This window comes from Ranitomeya imitator, chromosome 6 (assembly GCF_032444005.1).
Source record: "Ranitomeya imitator isolate aRanImi1 chromosome 6, aRanImi1.pri, whole genome shotgun sequence".
Classification (NCBI taxonomy): domain Eukaryota; kingdom Metazoa; phylum Chordata; class Amphibia; order Anura; family Dendrobatidae; genus Ranitomeya; species Ranitomeya imitator.
Genome location: NC_091287.1, coordinates 45,633,042 through 45,660,670, shown reverse-complemented (window position 1 = coordinate 45,660,670; position 27,629 = coordinate 45,633,042). Strand labels below are relative to the sequence as shown.

Here is a 27,629-nt window from a genome sequence, read left to right as displayed (position 1 = left end):
TTCCGAAGCCAAGTGAAAAGTTACAGAAACTCTATAAAGGAAAATTTAGAACAGGTATTTTGGTTGCAATATCAATACAATATCTGCAAATTTGCATAAATATTTTGTGTCACAATATATCAAAGTTATTTGCAAATATTATACAATCTGGAATGCTTTAACATGGGACACGACTGTGTACAAGAAACATACACACATATAAGAAAATGAGAGCAGTCTCTTTAGAAAATGTACTTTTTGAATGCATTAAATTAGTAGTGCTATTAGGATTAAATATGTCAAGTGATACATCCCATTCTTTGTTTGTGCTGTTGGCAGCCTTCCCCTTCCTTCCACCACCAATCATTTCTTTACCAATCATTATTTCCGCCCGCTGTTATCGTGATAGTCCCATGGACAGATGTCCACCATGTTTGACTTTTGCGTTATTTTGTTTGGTTTGCTGTCAGATGATTCCGTGTCTTGATCCGATTGTGAAGTGGAAAGACTTTCCCATGGACACACTTCCGCTAGTTTGCATTTGTCTATGCCATGCTGGTTTGAGGTACTTTTCCCTTTATTTACTGAAACCGCCAAGGAATGGTCTCCAACCATGGAGCAAACCTCGGCACTTTTTGACTTGTCCATCTTTATAACTGGATCCATCTCTTTTTCATGACTTTTATTTTGACCCCTTATGTTGCTTTCGTCTTTTTTTGCAATACTTTTTGATCCCTTCTTTTTCGAAGGACTTATTGGCATGTCTTTAGAAGGGGATGAAAGGCTTAAAGCCGAGCTGGTAGGAGAATCTTTACTTCTGTTTACACTTAATGCATCCTGTGAATCGTAGTCCCATGGACATACTTCAGCTCGAAGAGCTAAAGTTTGTGGTAGGTTATTATTAGAATTATGGTAGCCATCTGGTGATGGCAATACCCCCTCAATGACGGGGGGATTTTTTTTGCGTTCTTTTTCTTGTATATTAGCATTTTGTTTGGTCACTAACTCTTGATCTATAGTTCCTGTATCAATAGATTGAGACTTTTTTGCATTTTCATCTTTCATGACATGATCTTGGCTTTCCTTTGAATTTAGGTCAGATTTACCTGGACTCTTCTGTTTTGATTGATGATGTGCTTGATCGGTTGTCTTAGATCGATTGTGAGATTTGCTTTTAGAACGTGATGTATGATACTTTTCAGAGTCCAGAGGTGCAATAGAAACATGCTTCTGGACTTTATTTTCAGAAGGCACTGTAGTGGGAGTAAGGTCGTACATTTCCCAAGGACATACCTCTTCAATATCAAATTTATCTTTAAACCCAGGAGTACCGATTGCTTTTTCGGTATCTGCCAATGTCAAACTCATTGCTTGTTGCTTCATAATACCAGGCTTGTGAGATTTTGGAGTTTCTTCAATGGGGCTTGATGTTCTGTGCTGCTCCATGTTCTCCTCCTTGTCGGAACAAGGCATACATTTCTGACCTGCATTCTCATTCAAGTCTACTCTTTGATACGTATCACAATCCTCTACACTATTCGTTTGCTCACTAAGTCCCAGGCTTTTCTCTTTAGAGTTAGCGATGGCACTAAGTGACTTTTGTATGACAGACAAACTTGGGTGTAAAGGTTTTTTATCTAGACTTAGGTTATGAGCACTGGCAGATTTGCAGACCAACGGTACCGATTCAGCAGATCCAACCTCCAGTTCGTCTGCCTCTTTATGTCCCGGTTTCTTACCATTGACTGAAGTCTGTATTGCATTTTCACACACGTCCATTTTTTCTGAAGAAACTCCATTGGGTGTGTCATTTGGTCCTCTTAAATGGTCATATGTGCTATGGGACTTCTTCAGAGAGAATGGCCTGTGCTTTGAGTCGTCCTTCGACTTTGCGTTATGTGCATTGGAATCCTGATGATTCTTTTTAGAGTTGCTTGTGGTATTTTTAGGATTACTATGATCGGCACCATCTTTGTCTTCCCGAGAACACTGTCTGCTGACTGACTCCGGGATCTCGGTTATCCTTCTCATAATTGACCGCCCCAATCCTTTCTTGGAACACCTCTTTTTCTGGAGATGTGGGTTGTTCGCAATCATCTTTTTTCTTTTGTAAATCTCCAACTGAGTGTAGAGTTTCTTTAGCTCATCCTAAAAAATAACACAAAACACTTGTAAGTGTAGGCTATGCATTTACCAATATACAATACGAGGCTAATTCGTCAAAGGTTTTGCACCAGAAAACTGGTGGCAAAGCTTTGAAAAGTCGCAGTACTTTTGCACAACAGTAAGTTGCGCAAAAAATCTGCAGTTTTTGGCATTGTCATATCATTTTAAATTAGATATGAAAAATAGGTGGATCTAGGGAGGAGCTGGGGCTGCAGGGAGTTATCAATAAGCATGAAATCGGCAGTCACGTCCCGTCAACAGAGCAGAGCGGAAGATTACCTGCTGCTGTGTCGACGTGATGTCAGCAGAAGCCACTGAATTGCCACAACGATCTGTGACCACTCTGAGCCGGCAGAGCTGGGCACAAGGCACAACAGGCACATCCATAGTAGAAAAAAATAGTCATGGACAATCTCTTTAGGTGGCATTAGTGGCATCTGCCTCTTAATGAATTCACAGCCTACTACTCCAGCAAGACTAACATAGCGCTAGTGTGTACTATGCCAGTATTGATAAATCTGCCCCAAAGTCTTTACTTTTTTATTTAACAAAATTATGGCAATATACAAAGGAACAAAAAAGGGGAAAAAAAGGGCAATAAATAAAGGAGGACATTCGATATGTAATAATTCTATACATTAAAGTGGGTGTCCACTACTTTACACCAGTTTGTCTTCTCTCCTCTGAACTAACGTTTCAAAAAAAGTAAATACTTTTATTTACTTATCTTGCCACATCCTTATTGTACAAAAACCTGTAACATGTTCCCACCTGTCAGATTTGCCATGAAAGCATGTGACAGTTTCCCCTCCGTTATCCAACCTTGGACAAACCGTCAAAGTGACGTCATTCACTGCAAGGCTGTCTCAATGATACTGTGGTCCCTGCACCACATAGCAGTTATGCCGTTGTCAGCTGTCGGTCTCTGCGCCGGCTACAGAAGAGGACGACGTGCGTTGTGGGAGCGGAGTAAGGTGAGAGGAATGTTTTTCTTATGCTTTAGAGAACAGATGCAGAACTGGCGACATATAAACAAGGATGGAACCCAGAATGAGGGACATATCTACCAAGAATGAGCAAAGGATGGAGGAACATATATACCAGGATGGGGAACATATATACTAGGATGGGTGACATATTTACCAAGATGGGCCCAGGATGGGGACATATATACCAGGATGGGGAACATACTGTATATACTAGGGTGGGGATCATATATACCAGGAAGGGGAACATATATACTTGGATGGGGGACATATATACCAGGATGGGCCCAGGATGGGGAACATATATACCAGGATGGGGGACATATATATATCAGGATATGAGCATATATAAAAGGATGGGGGACATATTTACAATGGAGGAACACAAAATGGGGGTTGTACATAGGATGGGGGACATATATACTAAAATGGGGGAGATATTTAACAGAATGGGGAACATATATACCAGGACAGGGGACATATATACAAAAGAGGAACCCAGGATGAGGGGTGTATATACCAGGATGGGGAACATATATACCAGTATAGGGGAGATATGTAACGGGATGGGAACATATATTCCCTGATGGGTGACACATATACCAGGGTGAGGGCATATATAAAAGGATAAGGGACATATATACAAAGAAGGAATCCAGGATGAGGGGTTTATATACCAAGATGGGGGACTTATATACTAGGAAGGGGCCCAGGATGGGGGACATATATATCAGGATGGGGGGCATATATACAAGGATAGGGGACATATATACCAGGAATGAACCAAGGATGAGGGGCATATATACCTGGAAGAGGCTTAGGATCAGAGGCATAAATACCAGGATGGGGAGCATACATTATATTCCTGGAAAAGGCCCAGGATGGGGGACATTGCTACGTGATAGGAGGGACAGCATGTATGTCCTTATAGGATTTAGAATGCTACAAGGGCCCAGGTCCAAATTTTGCATTGGGGCCTGTCGTACTCTAGTTACGCCACTGGTTGCTGCTAACATACATGTGAACTTCCTGACAGTACAGGAAGTATGAGTCAACTATAGCTATAATGGCCAATGTGTAAATTGAAAAAAAAATTGGAAAAATGTAAAAAATATATATTTATCATAAAAACCTGATTTAAACAATCGGTTAAACATTAAAATAGTTAATCTATTCACTTAGAATAGATCAAGTCAAGAACGCTTATCTGATTTTACTACTTTTCACAGTGAATTTTATACTCTTACTTTGAAGTGGGAATAAATGAATAATAAATCAATCAAAGTGAAATTATCTTAGCTTTAAATATCATTTTGGAATACTTACAGAAATCTAACAGTTTAAGGACATATCTATTTTTTGCTTTAAGGAAACAGCAGTTTGTTCTTGTGTTTTTTTTTTATTACTGTGTACCAAGTTCAATAACTTTAATTTTTTTAATTAACCCCTTCCCGACATGGCGATTTTCCATTTTTGCACTTTAGTTTTTTCATCCCCCTCTTCCAAGAGCCAAGACTTCTTTTTCCCATCGACATACCAGTATAAGAGTTTGTTTTTTGCAAGACAAGATGTCATTTTGAATTACAATCTCCATTTTCAAATACAATTAACTGAAAAATGGGAAAAATATTCCAGGAATTTGAAAAAAAAAAATGCCACAACTGTTTTTGGAATTTTGGGTTTACACAGTTGATTGTGCAGTAAAAATAACATGGCAATATGATTCCACAGGTCGGTATGATTATGGAGATATCAGGCATGACTAGTTTTTTTTTTATTTAAAGGGTGAACAAAAATTTGGAAATTCGTAAAAACAAAAACTTGCTTATGTCGATGTTTTCAAAGACCAGTAACGTTTTAATTTTTCAGTCGATGGGGCTGTGCGAGGGCTTATTTTTTATGGTGCAAATTTATGTTTTATTGATACCATTTGAGGGTAGATATGGAGTTTTTGAGTGCTTCTTATTGCATTTGTTGCAGTGCCCAAAAAAAACACAATTCTGACATTTCTATTTTTTTTCTCTGTATGGTGTTTACCAATTGGATTAATTATTTGTATATCTTGATGTATCAGACTTTTTTGTATGTGGAGATACCACATATGAGTATTTATTTAATATTTTTTTATTTCTCTATTTTTAATGGGAGAAAAAGAGGGTGATTCTAATTTTTATATACAGTACAGTGGGTACGGAAAGTATTCAGACCCCTTTCAATTTTTCACTCTTTGTTTTATTGCAGCCATTTGGTAAATTCAAAAAAGTTCATTTTTTTCTCATTAATGTACACTCTGCACCTCATCTTGACTGAAAAACAGAATTTTTAGAAATTTATTAAAAAATAAAAACTGAACTATCGCATGATCATAAGTATTCAGACCCTTTGCTCAGTATTGAGTAGAAGCACCTTTTGAGCTAGTATAGCCATGAGTCTCCTTGGGAATGATGCAACAAGTTTTTCACACCTGGATTTGGGGATCCTCTGCCATTCTTCCTTGCAGATCCTCTCCAGTTCTGTCATTTTGGATGGTGAACGTTGGTGGACAGCCATTTTCAGGCCTCTCCAGAGATACTCCATTGGGTTTAGGTCGGGGCTCTGGCTGGGCCAGTCAAGAATGGTCACAGAGTTGTTCTGAAGCTGCTCCTTTGTTATTTTAGCTGTGTGCTTAGGGTCATTGTCTTGTTGGAAGGTGAACCTTCAGCTAATTCTGAAGTCCAGAGCACCCTGGAAGAGGTTTTCATCCAGGATATCTCTGTACTTGGCCGCATTCATGTTTCCTTCAATGCCAACAAGTCGTTCTGTCACTGCAGCTGAAAAACACCCCGATAGCATGATGCTACCACCTCCATGTTTCACTGTTGGGATTGTACTGGGCAGGTGATGAGCAGTGCCTGGTTTTCTCCATACATATCACTTAGAATTATCACCAAAAATGTCTATCTTCATCTCATCACACCGGAAAATCTTATTTCTCATAGTATGGGAGCTCTTCATGTGTTTTTCAGCAAACTCCATGCAGACTTTCATGTCTGGCACTGAGAAGAGGCTTTCGTCGGGCCACTCTGCAATAAAGGCCCGACTACTGGAGGGCTGCAGTGATAGTTGACTTTGTGGACCTTTCTCCCATCTCCCTACTGCGTCTCTGGAGCTCAGCCCCAGTGATCTTGAGGTTCTTCTTTATCTCTCTCACCAAGGCTCTTCTCCCACGATTGCTCAGTTTGTATGGACGGCCAGGTCTAAGTGGTCCCAAACTTCTTCCATTTAAGTATTATGGAGGCCACTGTGCTTTTAGGAAACTTGAGCACTGCAGAAATTCTGTTGTAACCTTGGCCAGATCTGTGCCTTGCCACAATTCTGTCTCTGAGCTCCTTGGCCAGATTCTCATTTGGTTTGACATGCACTGTGAGCTGTCAGGTCTTATATAGACAGGTGTGTGCCTTTCCAAATCAAGTCCTATCAGTTTAATTACACACAGCTGGACTCCAGTGGAGGAGTAGAACCATCTCAAGGAGGATCACAAGGAAAAGGACAGCAGGTGACTGAAATTTCAGTGTCTGAGTAAAGTGTCTGAATATTATGACCATGTGATGTTTCAGTTTTTCTTCTTTAATAAATTTGCAAACATTACTACATTTCTGTTTTTTTCAGCCAAGATGGGGTGCAGAGTGTACATTAATGAGAAAAAAATGAACTTTTTTTGATTTACCAAATGGCTGTAATGAAACAAAGAGTGAAAAATTTGAAGGGGTCTGAATACTTTCCGTACCCACTGTAAATATATATCTTCTTATCTCCTGAGCATCTTTCTACCGGTAGAACTAAACGTTCATCAGCTCTATGACATACAATTGCAGGGTGTCTATGGGTTGCAATGATAGCCTGTTTGTTAGGCAATCTCTGCATGTGTTGTGGCTGTCAAACAGCCATGAGACATGCTACAGTGGGGACTCAAACATATTATTCGAGCACGCCGAAGACACTTAGCACATGAGCATGCTTAGATAACACCCGAGCATGTTTGTGTCACGAGTGTGTCAGAGGCTGCACACCGTCGCACTGCATCTTACTGCAGAAGGTCTCAGCAGTTTGCTTTGCAGACTTCCTCCTGGTCCTTCTGACTCTAGGACCCAGTGGCAACCTTCCTTCTACTCTAATGGACGCACCTGGGACCGGGAGTTTATAACTTTCAGCTTGCTGCTGGTAGTTGCTGGTGATATTTCCATCACCCTGTTCAGGCATGGAGATATAGCAGTCGGCTATCTTCCTCCTTGGTGTTTGAAGGAAGTCTGTGTTTCTCTACTCAAGCTAAGTGTTCCCCTTGTTTGTGTATCCCACCTGTTTTTAGTTGTAGTGGTGATTGACTAGTGCCTATCCTATCTTTCCCTATGCAGGGCTTACTGCTAGGGTCAGGCAGGGTTTAGGTATCCTGCTCGGCAATAGGTGCAGAACCTATATAGTGACGTTAGGGCAGACAGGGTGACATTAGTTCTGCCTAGCGGTCTCCAATCCCCCCTTCCCTAGTGTTGGGTTCCCTTTTCGTTATCCCATCATGTTGCACTTAGTCTTTCCTACACTGTGCCTGAAAGTTTTCTCATCATTAATAGCTATCATAGCAACCCATAGGCACCCTGCAATTGCATCGCGGGGAGCTGACGAACGTTTAGTTCTACTGGTAGAAAGATATTTATTTTTTCTGCCATTTTTTCACACATAGTCACAGGGGTAAAGAAAGGCAATGAGAAATCAGCTCACCACCTCATAGTTAGTGCCTAGAGTTTAGTATGGATACCTGTAGTACAGGTGTGGTGCATGGAATGATTTGCCCAAGATCATTCAGTGCAGCAGAACATTCCTCAGACGACCATTAATAACGTCATTGATGTCAGCCAAGCCGTGTAAATGTAGGGATTTGTTAATGTGGCGCTCATACTCGATACTGAATAAACGATATGTTTAGAACATTTTTTCTCCATTTTGCTATCATTTACATATCAGTAACATGTTTATCCATCCTGTGATTTCCATAATTCCACAACTTTTCTTTCTTGGTGTTGCAATTTCAATCAGTGCAGAAAAAGAATGACGTCACACAACATTCCGAAGTTAAGTGCACACATATGATGTACACTCACGATATTGTGAAGACGGTGACTAGAACAAGCATTGAGTGCATATCTGTAAAGACGTAGCTAATAAGGTGGGCTACATTGCTGCTAAGGCACGTGCAAGTGACAAAACGTGCAATTTCTGCTCACATGAGTATGTCTGACACCCCAGCCATTGCCATAAGACCGGCCCTGGTCAGTTTCATCAGGTGTCTGAAACGAAGAACCAAACTAATGTTACTATGTATCAAAGGGTGCAGTTAACTGTGGGGTGCGTTCATCATTCATTTTTATCATTTAATATTAACCAGCAAAATAAATTCTCCACCTATTGATCTCAGGGACTATGACAAACAAAAATGCACATAAAGTGCTCTGATTAGTGCACGTAAACATATGAGTTTTGCATTTTGTAAGTTAGTCTTTATCAATGATGATAAATGCAAAATACTTGCACCTTTTCAAAAATGCATGCTTTCTATGAATGCCTTATATTAAAGAAATTGTCCAAGAGTTTGAATAGTACAAAATGATTGTTCAAACCAAGCACAGGAGCGAAGTGCACACTTGGTGTGGCCAAACCGTACTGCACCTTCCCACCTACTAGGTGTGCGTCTATCTTTGGGCCCCTTGATTGACAGCGCCTGATCTTAGAAGAGCAGAGTCAGATGAAAAGCAAAGTAGGTGTGAAGGTGCGCTGAACTGCACTGAGCCCCTGTGCTTGGTTTGAGCAGTCATTTTGTAATGACAGACTGGTTTACACTGCTCCTGGTTCGGACAGCATGAATAAGTTTACAGGTTCCCTTTAAAAATTTAGGAAATGAATGTATGTTATAAAAAATAATGCTGATGTCCCCATGGTCCCCGTCGGTCTTTATTCATTTATCTGATAACATGCTGTAGATCTACGTAATGGATGTAGTCAATTATCGGCCTTAAGGTACCTTCACACTGAGCGACTTTAGAACGATAACGATAGCGATCCGTGACGTTGCAGCGTCCTGGATAGCGATATCGTTGTGTTTGACACGCAGCAGCGATCAGAATCCTGCTGTGACATCGCTGGTCGGAGCTAGAAGGCCAGAACTTTATTTCGTCGCTGGATCTCCCGCAGACATCGCTGAATCGGCGTGTGTGACGCCGATCCAGCGATGTCTCCACTTGTAACCAGGGTAAACATCGGGTTACTAAGCGCAGGGCCGCGCTTAGTAACCCGATATTTACCCTGGTTACCATTGTAAAAAAAAAAAAACACCACATACTTACATTCCGGTGCCTGTCACGTCCCCCGGCGTCCTCTTCCCTGCACTCCTCTTGCATCCTGTGTCAGCGCCGGCCGGCCGTAAAGCAGAGCACAGCAGTGACATCACCGCTCTGCTTTACGACCGGCGCTTACACAGGATGCAAGAGGAGTGCAGGGAAGAGGACGCCGGGGGACGTGACAGGCACCGGAATGAGAGTATGTGTTTTTTTTTTTTTTTACATTTACAATGGTAACCAGGGTAAACATCGGGTTACTAAGCGCGGCCCTGCACTTAGTAACCCGATGTTTACCCTGGTTAACCGGGGACTTCGGCATCGTTGGTCGCTGGAGAGCTGTATTGTGTGACAGCTCTCCAGCGACCACACAGCGACGCTGCAGCGATCGGCATCGTTGTCTAGATCGCAGCAGCGTCGCTTAATGTGACGGTACCTTTAGCTTTTTTTGTGCTTCACATTCCAGCAAATGATTGGCTGCAGCAATCACATGGATGTACGAAACATCATCACTCCAGTACAATAAATAAAGGCCGGCAGGGGGGGATATACCAGATGAGTAATTTTTAAAAAAAATATTACTATTATTCCATAACATTTCACAGAAAATGAATCACGGACCATGTACAGAAGGAGAAAGCTCAATCTGAACAGCCGAGGTCGCAACTCCACATAATACTTGCTTTGACAATCACAGCCATCGATGTTCTCTGTGGGATGTGCACCTTTCTGTGTTTGCCACTAGAAAGTTGTGACTTTTTGCTTTTAAGCTCTGTCTTTTTCTGCAGCCAAAACCTGCTCTCTTGTCAGTAAACAAAAAAAAAAGCTGTTTATTCTGCTTTTTTTATTTTTATTTTTGCTGCAGATTATATGCATCATTTGACTACAGTACATGTTTCGTAAAATTAGTTTAATTCACCAAAAATAAAAAATAAATGCATTTTTGCAGCTTTTTTGCAATTTTTCATTGCTTTCTACGGTGAAAAAAATGGTGCAAAAATGCTGAAAGAATTGACACGTTGCAGCTAGCAAAAAAGCAGCAGTTTTCAGGAAAAACCACGCAATTGCATGCATAAGATTTCTGAAATTTCAGAGCTTTAGCTGGTACTCTAAAAAGCCGCTTGTAATTTGCTTTAAAAAATGCATTAAAAAAGCTACAAAAGTGCTAGGTGTGAACATAACCTTAGTGTTCATACATACACTGCCCTATTCATTGTCTTGGGGCTTCTGGATGTAACCTAGCTCTGCTATTTTTGGCTATCTTATCGTCTATAAAAGGAGTATTGGCAAGCTTGCAATGCCATGGCTTTATTCCGAAATGTCCCTACAGAATTACAATCTGCGGACCGGTGGCGATACCAATGGTGGGACGTCTAGCAATCAGCAAGTTCTCACCTATCCTGAGATAACTTATTTATAACCATTTAACCACATAATGAACAGGTACATAATAGAATTACTTTAAGTTCTTCCAACTTTATCGTTACAAGGGACACAGCATTTAAAGTGCTTGACAGACGGAGGAGGCTTCCTCTGTCATTGCATTGATGCAACAAAGGAGTGCCAAGACGTTACAAAGGCCTTCAGGTCTGCTATAGCACACACTACTTTAAAATACTATAAGTTCTAAAACTTTAAATTTTTAATCACGCAATGTCTGTTATGAGTTCACACAAGTGAGATTTCTGAAATATTTTTTATACCCATAAGACAGACCAGGGTAATGCTTTAGTGTCACAATATGTAGCGGAAGTTCATGCCAAATTGACTTTCAATTCGTCTTTTATTTGTTTCCAGTATTCATTTAAAAATTCTACTGTGCAGACCATAAATCACATCTGTGAAAGCTACTGTCCCACATGCACCTAACCAACAATTGGAAAAAAAATGGAAAAAAATGGAAAAAATAATGTATATACTGTACATAACAATATATACAAAAATACAATATATGGCAAAAACACTGAAAACTGTCTAGCTAAAAACAAGGTTTCATATAGATAGATTGATGGAAAAATAAAATGATGGCTCTTGGAACACAAAAATGAGTTATTTTCCCATAAAAAAAGGTTATTTCCTATCGTCATATTTGTAACTAACAACTATTAGAAGAATTTTTTTTTTAATTTTACAGCATGGCATATGCAGTGGAAAAAAAAAAGTAAAAAACAATGTTGGAATTGCTAGAGGTATTTTTTCTGTGCATCCTAACCTATCCCCACCTAAAAGCTACAGTATATGTTTTTCAAAATGGCAAAATGGTGCCATAAAAAAATACAACTAATACCATAAAAAAGCTAGCACTCATTCCACATTGACTGAAATAAATTGATCAATAAAAACACAATAATGTTACAATTCCAAAATAGAGCACAGCCTAAAACACCTGACTTCATCACAATGCAGCACATGCTCAACAGTACAACGCCTACAGTAGAAATACACACATTATGAGTAGCTCGCATGGGCTGCAACCCAAGCTTTCAGCTTTATCATGGCTGGTTATCAAGAATAGAGGGATCTACACACTTTAAAAAAAAAATATTTAAATTAATAATTTAATAAAAGGGCATGGGGTCCCCCCATTTTTGACAACCAGCCAAGCTAAAGTAGACAGCTGGTGGATGGTATTCACAGGCTGGTAAGGGGCCATGGATATTTGACCCCCCAGCCTAAAAATGGCAGCCCGCAGCCGCCCCAGAAAAGGCACATTTGTTAGATGTGCCAATTCTGGTGCTTTGCCTGGTTCTTCCCACTTGCCCTGGTACAGTGACAAGTGGGGTAAGGGTTGTGGGGTTCAGCTATGAACTCTAGCTAACATTTTCACCTGGATCATCGTGGGCCATCTTTACATCGGACAAGTGAGGGATATGGTTGTTTGTTATTTTTCTGTTTTTTATAGGGGTCATGGGCATCATTGGATAAGGTGTAAGGTGAGTATTTTTGTTGTTTATTATTTTCTCTTTTTTACAGGTGATATGGGCATCAGTGGATTAGGCGTAAGGTCAGTATACATAAAGGAGTCTATGGCTTTCTTTAAAATAAAGAATTTTATTCTGGCTTTGTCTTTATTACAATATGACTAAGGGGTTAATAATGTGGGTGTCTTATAGATGCCTCTCAATTACTAAAACCTTGGCTTGATGTCATCGGCCATAAAACAGATGACATCGACCCCACAACCATAACCCCACTTAACATCGCTATAGAGCAAGTGGGAAGAGCCGGGCAAAGTGCCAGAACTGACACATGTAATAGATGTGCCATTTCTGGGGCAGCTGCGGGCTGCTATTTTTAGGATGGGTACCTACCAGCCACTTACCAGCCTTAGAATACCAGACCCAAGCTGTCTGTTTTAGATGGATGGCTGTCAAAAATGGAAGGACCCCAAGCCATTTTTTAAATTATTTATTTAAATAATAAAAAAAAACAGAGTGGGAACACCTCTATTCTTGATTACTAGCTAAGATAAAGCTGATAGCTGAGGGTTGCAGCCGGCAGCTGTCAGTTTTGCCAGCACTGGTTATCAAAAATAGAAGAGACCCCACATTTTTTTTTATGAGTTTGGAGCAACACAGCAAGATGAAGTATTCACGTTTTACTCACAGTTCAGGTATTGGGAACCAGCCTGGGTGCTGTGTCCTCCAGGTGAATGGTCCAGGAAACTCTCCAGCAACTCAGGGCTCCTGTCCAGAACCTCCTTTTATAAACCTTTCCTGGCCGTCTCTCTACGCTGGTTTCCACTCATCCTGCCCAACGTCTCAGCCACAATGTCCTAAGCCAGCCACAATTAACTTGGTCAGGCGATGTCCTCTGAGTCCCCTAGGTTCTATACGGCCGCCCTTTTAGCCTGTTATGGGTGGATGTGACTGTGACTTTTACAGATGCTACAGCCTCCGGGTTTCTAGTTAAGACCTGTTGTTCTTCCACTAGATCTGGGGCCAGTTCCCCTTTCTGCAACCTGGTCCCCCAACTTGATGCTGGTCAGCCTAGATGCGGGCCCCACGGGTGGCTTCTGCACTTCCCGTGCCCCTAAGACCCTTTCTTTCTTCTGCTAGCTTCTTTCCTTTCTTTCTCCCTTCTCACTGTCAGGAGCTGCAGACCCATATGTCTAGTAGTCAATCACAAAAAAAGAAAAAAAGCAGGTAGCACCACCAGCCCAACCAGATACCGGGCATCAATCATGCTTGGTGTTTGCCAGAAATTCGCCTTCGGATGTCGGGTGCTTGCATAGAAAAAACAGTGTCACTATCTACAAGTAAGAAGAAATGCAGCAGCACTCACCAATCCTTGAAGTTGTGTGGTTCCTTTATTCAATCATAATAAAAGGCCTTTACATGGCTCGGGGGTGTGCAATACAAAGCAGTGTGCAGGTACCGACGACGGCCGTTTCGCACTCGTCACAGCGCTTCCATGGGTGTGTATTGCACACCCCCAAGCCTTGTAAAGGCCTTTTATTATGATTGAATAAAGGAACCACACAACTTCAAGGATCGGTGAGCGCTGCTGCATTTCTTCTTACTTATGGATAGACCCATATGTCTGCTGTCTGCTCAGCTCTTCTTCCTCTCCTCACAGATTCTCAAACTCCTCCCAACTGTCTCCTTTGACAACTCCTCACTCTCCACCCACATTTTCTACCTAATCCCTCCCTGGCCTGGAGAGGTCTTGGTGTTGGGTGTAAGTGTTAGGGTTCTGTACAGTGTCCCCTCCTTACCAGAGAGTTGGGGTACCACACCTCTGGACGAGATGCAGTAACTCTGTGGTGACTGGACCTATTTATAGCACAGGAGCCGGCTCATAAATATTCCCATCAGCGACGCCTGCTCTTGCAGTCACCACCAGCAACAGGAGGTATAGGCTGATGGGAGTAGTACTCTCTTATCAGCTGATGCCTGTGGCTGGCAGTAACCTTTTACTGCTGGTCACAGCTGCTGGCTCACACTGTCAGCTGACAATGTGGGAACTGCAACTCTCTGACTGGCCGTGATGATCTTACCGCCAATCAGAGCCCATGCTTGCCACGCTGTCATACAGATAACAGCATGGCAAACAACGGATGCTTGGGCCTCCCATTTGTCTGAATGGAATTTGGGTTCGGGTTCCGTTCTGGGACCGAAACCTTTTTTTTTTTTTAGACATTAGGCCGAGCCAGCCAGACCCGAACATTCAAGGGTTTGCCCATCCCTAACTGTAATGGTTCTTTCACAATGCAATTTGTCACATCCCATTGGGGCTTACCTCTAAACCCCTTCATGTCGAATGGCATTCGGGCATATGTGCCAAAAAGGCCATGGACTACAATGGTACCAACAGAGTGAACGTGTGCTCTATCGGGCATCACTTTTCGACCGTATATGCCCACTGGTGGTGGACACTCAGTTGCAGTCTACTATGTCTAAGTATACGCCCAAAAATGATGCCCATCAGAGCACACGTTCACTCTTTTGGCACCATTATAATCTATGGCCCCATTGCTGCATATTCCCGAATCCCATTTTGGACGTAAGCGCCAACAGGACCAACGAACGTGTAACAAAGCGCAATGTCAAAGCACCCTACCATCATCACCATAGAGGACACATACACAAATGATCTTTTCCTGGACGGCTATCTATGTTGAATTACTGCTGCTGCAAAACTAAAAAAGGTTCTATAATGAACATGTTTAAAATACAAACTGTTGGTCTAATTTGTCATAACTGTCAAGAACAGTGTCATCGTTGCTTACAGCAATCAACTGGAACCTAGATTTCTGTTGTTAAATTGCTCTAGAAAAATTAAAATTGTATTATGCAGGAGGTTTTTTTTAAAGGATAGAATCCTTAAAAGGGTTGCCCCACCAAGATAGTCCCTGTTCAAGAGCCGTGTTAAAGCAAATTATATCTATAGAGGAGATTCCCACATTTAAAACCTCCTCTAGAAGGCAAAAATGGCAGTCACAGGAAACATGTGCTCTCACTCTCAAGGAATCAATGAAAATATCATAGTCAACTATTGGGTGATGTAAGATATCATAGTTATCAGCCAATGCTGGTGCAGAAGAAATGTGGACTTGATAGCAGCTTCCACCAGCTATAAGAGCTGATTGCCAGGAGCCGGACCTCTGGGGAACATCCCATCATTGAAGGTCAAGTACTTGAACTTCGAACCTGCAACATGTTTTAAGCACAGTACAGATGTGACCTTTCTTCTATGCCACAGTCTGCCTACAATGGATGTAGCATCCAGGCAATAGTAAGTATTTGTCTACACGGTACATGTGTTGAGCAGTGTTACATAGGGACATCATATCTAATGATTTCCTATGGGGTCACATTGCAACTTACGGACCTCTTGCAAAACAGGTTGTTTCCAAATGTGTCAGAGTTTCTGCCACTGGTCGCAAGTTGCACGCAACTCCCTTGCCGTAGATTTCAATGCAAGTCACATGTGACCTCTCTGCGATTTGGCGATTTTTTTTACAGCAAAATCACAGATCTAAAGTAAACTTAGGGTCAAACGGCCACCTATTTTCTTGTGGCATCAGAGTGGCTGGTGATATCTGTACAGCACAAAAAATTCTGTATTTTTTTATATTTTTCCTTTGGTCTCTTTGGGAATTAATCTATAAAAGTGTAAGATGTATGAACATACCCTTATATCTTCTGGATCCAAACTGTGTTCGCTCCAAGCAGAGGTGATACTGCTGTTTAGGTAAGACCCAGATCTTCCCATGTCCAACTCATCTTCATAGGCCTCAGCCGCGATGTCATCTCTTGGATTATTATGTGAGTGTGAAAACTGAAAAGAATACAAAATTATAGAAAAATAGTTTAAAAATAGTATACATATTGGTATCACCGAAGCCTGCAATGTTCGGGTTCCATTTCTCAGTGTCTGACCATTGGGACCATCAGTGATCCTGAGAACATGGCTCTGGCACCCCAAGACTAGTCTCTGCAACCGTGCCTTGTATGGAGCTGAGATGCATTTGCCTGACTTTGCCAGAGAAGAATGAATTAGTTAGAGGTGAATAATATTCACCTTGAATTTCAGAAAAAAACAAAATTTGCAATTCGATTCACCGATGCCATCATTCTGCTTGATTCAAAAGGGTCGAGAAGGGGTTGAAAAAAAGATTAATAATCACCTCTATTCAGACCTCTAGTCAAGACAGGACTCTACAGAGCTGATTTCTGGATTCCAAAGACCCATTCTCAGGACTGCTGGGGTCCCAGATGTTGGTCCTCCAGCGCTAAGTATAGTAAGCTATAGATAGGTGATATTATACACGCTTAGGAATAACCCTTTTAATTACTACAACTGTAACTGGTTTCCGAACCTCTCATTTGCTATGATGTCTACTTAGCCACAGCCACCCAAACCACCTATCTGCTTGGGAGGAGAATCACACACCCTTGTCATTGACTTTTCTAAGCTAAATATTCTTGTCTTTTCCAGATAGGCGACTTTACATAGCCTTCTATTTGATTTGTACCATTCTTAGATTGTCTCTGAAAAGGGGTGCTACAAGTCTTGTAGTGGTGTGGTAGACCTTTGTCAGGTATTACAGGTCTGACCTGTGTATAAGAGTTGTACTGTGCAATTAGCGTCTTCAGATGTATCGATCCTAAAAGTCAATGTCACCTCATTAGCAGGCATTTGCCGCATGACTTAGAATAAAAAGTCAAAGCAGAAACTCTGTTTCCAGACACGTGTTTCAGGTTGTTTGCCCCTCATCAGTGCAAAGCAGAAGGTCTAATTTGGATGGTAAAAATGCATCTGACAGAGATGGGGAGAGATCTATCTATCTATCTATCTTTATCTTGATTATTATGTTTTTAACCCCTTCCCGTCCCTTTCACATTGTGAAAAATGCAATTTTGTTGCATTTGCACAAGCAAGCTGAAAAAAAATTCAATTTTTTATTTGTAAAATTCAAGATAGATTTTATTTTTCTCTAATCGATTTGCTCATCTCTAGTTTCTGGTTCGGCAGGTAGAACATATTTTCATGTTTCTTTCCCATGGATCATTGCTTTACAGGGGATATGTCGCACCCCGGGACGTATATGACATACTAATATGATGAATACAGGTGATAGAAATGTTACACTAGTCCTACCTGTGTGCCTCATTGTGATGGTCTTGTGGAGGACACTTATTATATTTCTTTATGCTAATGATTTCCTCCAGGCTCCTGGGCGTGCGGTACCTGGAAGAAATCCCTGGTCCTGTCTTCATTATAATATGACCCACCTCTCATGCACGTTACAGTGCCATGTGACTTGCGGTTGTGGCACCGGAATCCCGCGCCTGCGCCCTACGCTCCTCTCTACAATGCTGACCTTTTCCTTCTTTCTATGAGCACTGTATGCCCATAATAATTGGTTATACATCCCAGACGGTGACAGATTCCCTTTAAATATAAGTCTCCAAATTGAATTTGGACTTTTAGTGTGAGTTAATATGCTATTGCTCACTGATATTCTAAGCTCAAAATGTATAATCTAATCTTTACCACTCAGGTCTTACGTCAGACGACCTGTTTGTCCCATGTAGTGTATGACATTGACCACCATTGATTAATAAATGGTGTAACAATAATCGCATAATTATAGAGCAAAATCACGCGACAATTTGCCATTGAGATGGAAAGAGTTTCGGCTCCATGCGGCCAGCCACATTTTTCTGGTCCTATCTTTAGTAAACGCTGCTTGTTAAATTACGCACACATAGATAATAATTACCTTGGGTATTAGCAGCAATCCCACTGTTACCGTCACAGTCAGATGAGTGTGAACAAAAAATATTATCAACATCCAGTCTGGCTGAAGTTTCGACACAAACACAAACCTGTAACAGGGATACATTGGGAAATGAAGACTTTCGAAGAACCGAAGACATTCTCTACTTTAATCAAAGAGACATTAAAATAGATACTATACAGTACACTCTTCTGGCCTCCGTCAGGTGAATGGTGGACCATGGATACATTCTATATACTGTACACCAGGAGGTTTTCCGAAGGATATGGTAAATGTGTGACTGGACAGTTATTCATATTCTGCCCTTCTACAAGATGTAATTTACAGATACTTGCCTAATGGTGTGGAATATTGTAGAGATTATGAGCTCATTGTGAACTATTACAGCCATATAGCGAGGCTCATGGAAGGCGGAGGGGACGGTTCTCACTGCGTAACAAAGGTACACACCCCAGAGGAGAAATACAAATTCGCCTAAAAAAAATAAAGAGGACACAGTAATTTTACAATGATATCAGTCATATAAGGACCATATTAACACTTGAGAAACCATGCATACAGTATATATAACAAAGGCACACACTAAAACTAGCATTAGGATGCATTCTCACATTCGCACGTAATAAACTGTGTTTTTCTGCTTGTTTGAAAAGCGGGGCAACGCCGCAAGAAAAAGCCCAACCAAGTCTATTTAAACTCCGTTTGACTCATTGCTCTCTACGGTTCTGCTGAAAGTCCTGTCTGAGTCCCGTTTTTTGGGGATTCAGACAAAAACAGCTGACGAAAGGGCCAAAATGTAAAGCGTCTAACTTTATTAATGCAAAAAGACAGAATGAAACACTAAAAACACTTAAAAATCCCTAAAAAAAATGGAATACAAGACTGGGCTCAAGTTCCATCAGACATAGAGAAGAGAGAAGATGATGAGAAGACGTAGAGAAGATGTGCGTTGGGAAAGTGACTCCTAGAACCATATGTGCGTACAAAAGAGTCTACTGGGTAAGGAGAGATGAGATGAGCAAATCTCTATTCACTGGCTTTGACAACATTCTTCCAAAAATTTGATTCACTGTGAATCAATTTGAGGTAAATGGCAAGCATTTCAATTGGCTTGAAAAGACATGTGTAACACTCTGAGGTCTCTTGACTGTATTCAACTCATTTCAAGCTCTATAACTCAAGCGCATCCTTAGTAGTATCAAAGTGACCTTAAGATATATGGCTATGGGACAACGGATAACAACTGTTCTTCTTCACTGCTGCCCTGTCTCACACTATCATATCATTCTTGCTAAGCTTTGAACTTTGACTCCTCTAATTAACCAAATTCCATACAAAAATGGCTGCTGCATTCCTTGCCTTGGTTTTTATATAGGCTATGATAGTCTTTCCTGATTACCTGTTCTACACCACGTCATAGGTCCAGCCACTGGGACCCCCAAATATTACCGGTCTTTCAGACCAGCCCACATTCACTCATCACCTCTCATGTAGCTACAGGTGTTATGTTATCAATGTGATCACCCCTACTCTGGAACTCTCTACCCCAACATATCAGACTCTCGTCTACCGTGTAAACCTTCAAAAGGAACCTGAAGACTCACCTCTTTCGACAAGCCTACAATCTGCAGTAACCACCGACCCACCAAACTGCTGCACGACCAGCTCTACCCTCACCTACTGTATTCTCACCCATCCCTTGTAGATTGTGAGCCCTCGCGGGCAGGGTCCTCTCTCCTCCTGTACCAGCTGTGACTTGTATTGTTTAAGATTATTGTACTTGTTTTTATTATGTATACCCCTCCTCACATGTAAAGTGCCATGGAATAAATGGCGCTATAATAATAAATAATAATAATAACAACCCCTATAACGTTTGTAGGCCCTACACAAAACCTGTGATAGAATCCCAAAGAAGTTGATGCCATTTTCTGTATAACACTGCTTTCCACCTATGTATCAGAGAACCCTTGAGAGCCCCTCTGGCTCCTGGGCAAGGCTGCGTTTGCTATACCTTTTGACAGCTCCATACCACAAGTGAGTTATATAATGTCATTTTACAGCACCCACATAAATGTGGAGCCCAAATATACCTCCATATGACTACCTTGTTAGCATCTCTTACCAAATGTGTCACGCTACTAGTACGTAGGACAACACACTTAAGAGCCAAGTTGATTCTGACTTCAGATTTTTACTATTTTCACATATCATGGTTTTGCACTATTAATACAAAGTAAAAGGGACGCTGGTTCGGAGTGGTGGAATATTGCTTTGCTATTGAACCTGTGTATGTGGCACATATGGGAAATATCCTACATCGGTGAATACAGGATTGGCGGAGTTCATCCCCCCTAAATGTTTCCTGTTCTGAAAACTTTTCTACCTTAGTTTAAAGTCAGGCATTTAAATAACGTTACTTTTGCATAATGTTAACTAAATAATGTCTAAAGTTATTAAAAAAAAACACAATAAAGGTAGGCTTAATTTAGTTTTATTACAGAAGTGACAACTATATAGTAGTGTTCATACAGTAATGCAGTAAAGCCCTGTAGATATTAGTACTGCTACCACTCCTATACACATTAGACTAAACTCAGCCAATATCGGTGGGATTGGCCAAGTCCAATGTGTAATGGGGCCTCCCAACTCTTCCCCAACTGATGATGTTGGTGCAGATCTGGACCGGACAGTTTGAATATTACCAGCCAACTCTTTTGTTGTTCAGTAGATTATCCACTGTCAGAGCCATTTTGTGGCACCTTTTTCCTTTCTCCTCTTTGAGAACCTGAACATTTGACCGGGGTCCGAGTGTACTTGGGTACGGGGAGTCGGCCAAATAGGGCCTTGTTCTTCAGCTATCCTATGTGTATACCCAGCTTTACGTACAGATAGACCCTAACAATTGTGGTTAGTGCCCATGTACATGTACGCGGTTGACCAGATATTAGTACTAATACTTTGGTACTACTGCACGACACCAGGGATCTTCTGAAATTTGGCTTGCTCACTTAGCTGTAGACCATATGCAGATGTCAAAAATTGGTGTATATTCCCAAATGCTGATGTGGCTAAAGGTTCATTCACTACCATAAGGTTCATTCACTACGACCCTAAGAACCCAATATTTGTAGCATAAAGTAGATCATTGGGCACTCTTTTTCCACTATTGGAATGGAGTTTGTGATATCTTCTTGTGTATGATCACTCCAAAACACACCGCTAGGGTCTACTGACTCCCCTTTGATACTGGCCACTTTGAGATTTTGAAGGTCACAACGACTGCGGTGATCGGTGATCATTCCTGTACTGTGCTGTGGAATTAAGTTGGTGCTATGTGATTAACAGGCACAAATAAAAGTTAGGAAAATTATTCAATTCTATTCGTTTTTTAATTATTTCTTTTCCAGAACATTGTAATCCCGAATCGCTGTAATATTTCTTCATTATGATCAGAGCCCGCTATCAGAGAACAAGGCTTAAAAGTAACATTAAGCGTGTCTATAACTCTAATGTGTACGCCGAGATAATGAAAATGAATCAAGTGTCCTACTTTAAAAAGAAAAGATTTAAGGAAACTGCAGCTGCTTATTTGCATAATATTAACATATACCAAAATTTTAAGACGAGTAACATTTAAATTAGTTCCTTGCGATGTGTCTAACAGCGTTCTTGGAAGAAAGATGTAAAACTTATTAAAACAATGGAAAGAAAGTCACTGTGAGAAGTATTATCAGTTGTTAAGACGATTTCTTATTACAGTCTGCATATATTAATAAAAAGATATCTTAGACTTGATGAGGCAGTTGTACTTACATTGAAAATCTTTGCCAGTCTGGCTATATAATCTTTTTTTTTTTTTTAAGTATTTCCAACTGACGCTATAATAGGCATTTAATGAATTCAGCTCCAATCAAGCTCAACTTATTAAAGGATTCTGACCTGAATTTTCACAGTAAGTACACCAGCCTCATTAAGTCCAAAACATCAATGTAATAACATATGCAGTTTTTGTTGTGAAATCTGCTGACAGCTGCTTGTAACAGGGAGCTTCACACCAAGCTATAAAATTATAAACCATGTCAAGCATGACGGATGACAAAAAAAGACATTTTATAGTTATAGAGACCCCAACTGGTGCCAAATACCACAGAAAATGAACCTGTATGGTAATTACTGAAGAGGGATCCATTGGGCATATGCAAGTTGATTTCATTGGTTGTGGTGTGAGGTTGTGCTCCATGTTGCAGCATTTCCATTTAAAGGGGTTTTTTGAAGTTAACATTAATGTCTGCAGTCACACTATGTGATTGCATATTGCTGAATCCTGACAGTGTGCATGTATTCCTGCATGATTGAAGCTACAGCTAGACTAGAGCTGAGCTCATAAAATGTCTGTTTATTATCACCAGGAGAAAAATGTCAAAAAGGGTTAGTGATATAAATTTTCAGTGAAAGCTCACCAGCCTCATCAGGTCTAAGACATTTATGTTATAATACATGTAGGTTATTTTGTGAAACCTGCTCACAGATCTACTTTAGGATTGATGAGACTTGCTCTAACAGTGAATTAATCAAAGTGGGATCTGTTTTTATAATAAAAAATATTATATATTATATATAAGTAATATATAAATTAAAAAAAGTTTCATCATCCTTTCCTTTCTGTCAGTCCGTGAAAATTGGATTTGAGTGTGGTCCAATTTTTTTCACAGACCCGTAGACTTGAATGGCCGAGTGCCATCCAATTATCGGAGGCAAATTGTGCATGCTGCAATTTTTTTCTCTTGGATCACTCAGTCCGAGGATAAAGTTGGACATGTGTGCGGCCTCATAGAATAACATTGTGGGATTCAATGTTTTGACGGATCGCACTCAGACTGAAACGAGCCCTGTCTATCAGCAACTACACGACGATTGTTAAGGTGGCAAAAAAGTGGAAATTGTGCAAATTGTGCACACTGTCAGGATACGACAATCTGCAGTCTCATAAAGGACTGCACCAATTTATGTGGAGCCTGGAAAACCCCTTTAAATAGGACTTAGGCTACGTTCACATTAGCGTCTTTGGGTGCAGCGTCGTCGACGGATATCGATGCATGCGTCATGCGCCCATATCGTTAACATGGGGGGCGCATGGACATGCGCCGGTATGCGTTGTCAAGCGTTGTACGACGCATGCATCATTTGTGCGCACCAGACAGGGCGCGGCTGACGCTACATGTTGCATTTTTCCTGCGCCAAATTTCCAATAAACAACGCATGCAACGCACTTGTGTCGTAAATGTGCCAAAAAAAAAATTTGTGTCTATGTAAAACGCATAGGGCGCAGGTGCCTGCGTTAACCGCATTGTTCGACACATGCGCCTTTTCAGTAAAAAACAAGTGATGAAGTGTCTAGACAGTGACAAGAGCATAAGCATTAGCCAAGGCAAAATCCAACTCCATATTCATGTAGATACTCTCCATGGGACGCTCCTTCTTGATGCTGGAAACACAAGAAAAATGGGAGGAATTCATTTCTGCAAGGGTATATATACACAAATTCCATTACACCCACCCTCTTCTATCCCATTGGTGGTTTTTCTCTTTAGTGTCTAGACACTTTTTTGGGCGTTTTTTATCTTCAATTGTGTCAAGAATAATAACATTTTAGGACAACGCATGCATCAAAAAACGCTGCGTTATGTATGCGGTTTGACATGCGATTTGGGTTGCGTCAACGACGCTGCGCCCAAAGACGCTAATGTGAACGTAGCCTTAGCTGTAAAACTACTGTACTCACATCCGCTTCCAAAAGGATGGAGCTTTATCTGGTAAGTAATAAATGGGACATGGTCTTTACTTTATCAATTGAAGCTGTAACGATCGAATACTTAAAGAGGTTGTTCCCCTTCAATTAAATTTCTCACCTGGCTGCCTAAAAATCTGTCATAAAAAGAAACTGCACTGTACTCACCGTCCTTGGGTCCACCGGCGAGTGGGTCTGCTGCTGCTCTCTGTCACCTCCACATTGCAGCAAAAAGTCAGTGAGATCAGCGGCTTAGAACGGGGCTCTGAAGTCACTTTGTACCAAGAGTCGGATTCTCCTTCGATCTGATATCGATAGCCCTTACTAAAGATAGGATAGTAGGACTACACATTTTATAACCTAATATTTCTTTTAAGGTTCTAAAAGGAAACAATATTCTACGCCAAATTAAAAAAAAAATCCCTAAAAGCTAAAGAGGACAGAAACAATTTCTGATCATCCCAACCTACCAACGGCCATCATGTAATCCCATCGATCTATCAGACACATCTTAAACTGATAATGGTCAGATGTTTCTCCTTGACCAATCAGAGGAATATTTCGGTCCATGTTCTGGAAAACAGCCGATGTCCAAGCCACCAGGAACCAGAGGACTAATAGCAGAATTACAGACAGCATCTTCATGACTCTACAGCTGGTCATATACGGGATGCGCTGGGCTGTCCGAGAGAGGAACACCTTCAGAACCCTGGAAGAACAGAAGAAAATGACTTAGCATTGGCTTAGTACTTGACAATATGCCACCTTAAAAAGGCGGTTCATACTCGGAAACCCTGCAATGTGGCTGAATTACAACAATTCTGTGAAGATGAGTGGGACAAAATTCCTCCAGATTGTTGTAAACGACTCCTTGCCAGTTATCGCAAATGCTTTATTGCAGTTGTTGCTGCTAAGGGTGACCCAACCAGTTATTACTTAGGTTTAGGGGGCAATCACTTTTTCACACAGGGCCCTGTAGGTTTGGATTTTTTTTTCCCTTAATAATAAAGACCTTCATTTAAAAACTGCATTGTGTGGTTACTTGTGTTATCTTTGTCTAATATTTATATTTGTTTGGTGATCTGAAAGATTAAAGTGTGACAAACATGCAAAAGAATAGGAAACCAGGAAAGAGGCAAACACTTTTTCACATAAATGTATATTTGGGAAAACCACCAAAAGTGATACCATTTTAAAAACCGCACCAGTCAACATATTCAAAACTGCTGTCAGGTAGTTTGTTAAGCGGATTGCCAGGAATTAATGAAAAATGGAATAAAAGGAAAGAAGTATGTTATTTTTACCACCTAAATGTTGCTAACTTCTGAACAGGTCGCTATAGCCGGCAGATGCTAAGCCCATTAAGTGGCCGTGAATTGCATTGGCAAACATCAGGACCACACAATCATGATCTCAGGATGTTGATGCGGTTAAAGAGGGAGCCCCCCACTGTATTTACCTGTTAGGGTTTGGTGGAATGCACCAAATATATACCGTATTTGTAGAGTAATCGGTGAATTCGCAACCCGGGGTCCACCGTGCAGGAGTAAAACCTGCTGCTAGTAACTGACGGTACTATATGGTGGTATATGTGAACTCTGTTACTTCATAGAGTCACTAAAGACAAGAGAACGCTGTGCCCTGTTAACCTCACAGAGGAACACAACTACCAAATAGAGTTGACAGTGGTCATGCAGTCAGAATAGCACACGCAAAACTCCTCACCGGAGGTGCTGGTATTCTAGGGGCTTATTTCAGCCGAACCCTGAAACCACATACACATGACCACACTGGCGCAGAACACATAAGTTAGTTGATACTAGCGCATTGCCGTGTGGCCATGCAAACATTTTATAACTGCAGCAACTTCAGTACCTTCCTAGAGGACCAATGGGAGCTGCTGCAGTACCTGAGCATTTGACCCCCAACCTCCAATGAGAGGTCTTACCCTGGGCATGCTCAGAAGGGGACAAGCAGGACTTAGTCCCAGAGACGTCTGCTCGCCGCTGACCAGTACTGGTTACAATGGCTGAACCTGGAAAGGCAGCAGTTATCATCCGCACCGTATCAGGCTGAGCCAGATGCTGGGACCGATGTCTCTGCTGAGCAGGCTCCACTGCGGCTGGAGAAGAATGGGAGACCGCAGCGGAGATGGCTCGAGATTTCCCCTGTGCAGAGGGGGGAACTCGACCCCTAACATTTACCATCTACATGGTGTAGTCACTATTTATCTAAGGGGTTATAGGGCCATGGTCAGTGCCAATCGATCGTGACTGATGCAGCATTTGGGGGATGCTATTCTTTTATATCTTCAGTAAGAAAGCATATCAGTGGTCACTAAAGGATTAAATGGAGGGCCAGGAAGGGCTTAATGAAATTTCCTAGGCTCTCACCTTGGTAGTTTAGTTCTTTAGTTCCACATGACCCACATGAAAACTCCAAAAATAAAGACCTTGTAGAGGATCTGGGAACTACAATGATGACAGAGGAGGTGAGGGCCTACCACAGTTAAGTACAGTGTTTTTTAATTATTTTAACTCTTTCCAGGTTTTCAAAAGAATCCTGCAAATCGGTTCCCGAAAAATTTCAGATTTGTTAGAATCACAGATTTTCAGGAAACTTGTCCCAAATTTGATTTTTTACAGATCGATTCATTTATCTCTAGTCCTGGAGGCTCCAGAAAAAAAAAAAAAATGTAGACCTAAAGCATTCCTGGAAGAGTTGGCAAATCTCCCGGAATCACAGAAGCCTTACCAAACGTCCCAGTATGTCTCAGCAATATGTACACACAGGAGCAATATTTTTTTTAATGGCTGCTATTGAAATATTGCTGTGTCGTACATTATCTAATAGAGAATTAAAATGTCAAATGGTGCGAAAGCTCCTTTACATTCATTATCATTAGTCCTAGGTCTTATTTTTTTTTCTGAAAGTTCTCTAGCTATTTTCTCTTTGTTTTAATCTGATAAAAACCCTCCCAGCAGTGTAGAATGAGCACAGTACGACTCCTCATTAATCTCCTTATGAATTATTGGTACGGGCAAGGCATTACCTCTGCTCCAGCTCATACAAAGTATAGACAAGCCTAATTGAACATGCAAACACTCTATGTGTTCAATTAAATATTAAGTTGCTGATAATGCACAGCTTATAATTTCGTCTGGAACAAAAATCATATTAGGGCTTGGTTGGGTTAATCCATCAGCCAGATAGTTCACGTCTCGCCGGATAGATGTGTATCTAAGGCTACTTTCACACTAGCGTCGTTTTGGAGAAAAAAACGCATCCTGCAAAATTGCTTGCAGGATGCGTTTTTTCTCCATAGAATAACATTAGCGACGCATTGCGACGCTTTGCCACACGTCGCAACCGTCGTGCGACGGTTGCGTCGTGTTGCGTCGGACCGTCGAAACCAAAAAACGTTGCATGTAACGTTTTTTGGGTGCGTTGTGTCCGCCATTTCCGACCGCGCATGCGCAGCCAGAACTCTGCCCCCTCCTTCCCGCAGCTCAGAATGGGGCAGCGGATGCGTTGAAAAATTGCATCCGCTGCTCCCGTTGTGCGGCGCATTCACAGTATGCGTCGCAGCATCGCAT

General features: G+C 41.2%; 1 protein-coding gene across 2 annotated transcripts in view; it reads right to left on the bottom strand.

Moving 5' to 3' along the window:
* Positions 1–239: 239 nt before the first annotated feature.
* GPR158 (G protein-coupled receptor 158) overlaps positions 240–27,629 on the bottom strand; it is a 332,397-nt gene continuing 305,007 nt past the window's right edge. The window contains exons 7-12 of one of the 2 annotated variants that reach the window (XM_069729591.1): positions 24,504–24,742; positions 18,578–18,716; positions 18,225–18,330; positions 16,130–16,276; positions 8,387–8,449; positions 240–2,127 (exon numbers count right to left, since the gene is read on the bottom strand). In XM_069729591.1, coding sequence (XP_069585692.1) covers positions 361–2,127; positions 8,387–8,449; positions 16,130–16,276; positions 18,225–18,330; positions 18,578–18,716; positions 24,504–24,742 — 2,461 coding nt within the window. In that variant the 3' untranslated portion in view covers positions 240–360. The remainder of the gene's footprint in view (positions 2,128–8,386; positions 8,450–16,129; positions 16,277–18,224; positions 18,331–18,577; positions 18,717–24,503; positions 24,743–27,629) is intronic. The other variant, XM_069729592.1, reaches the window with a different exon arrangement.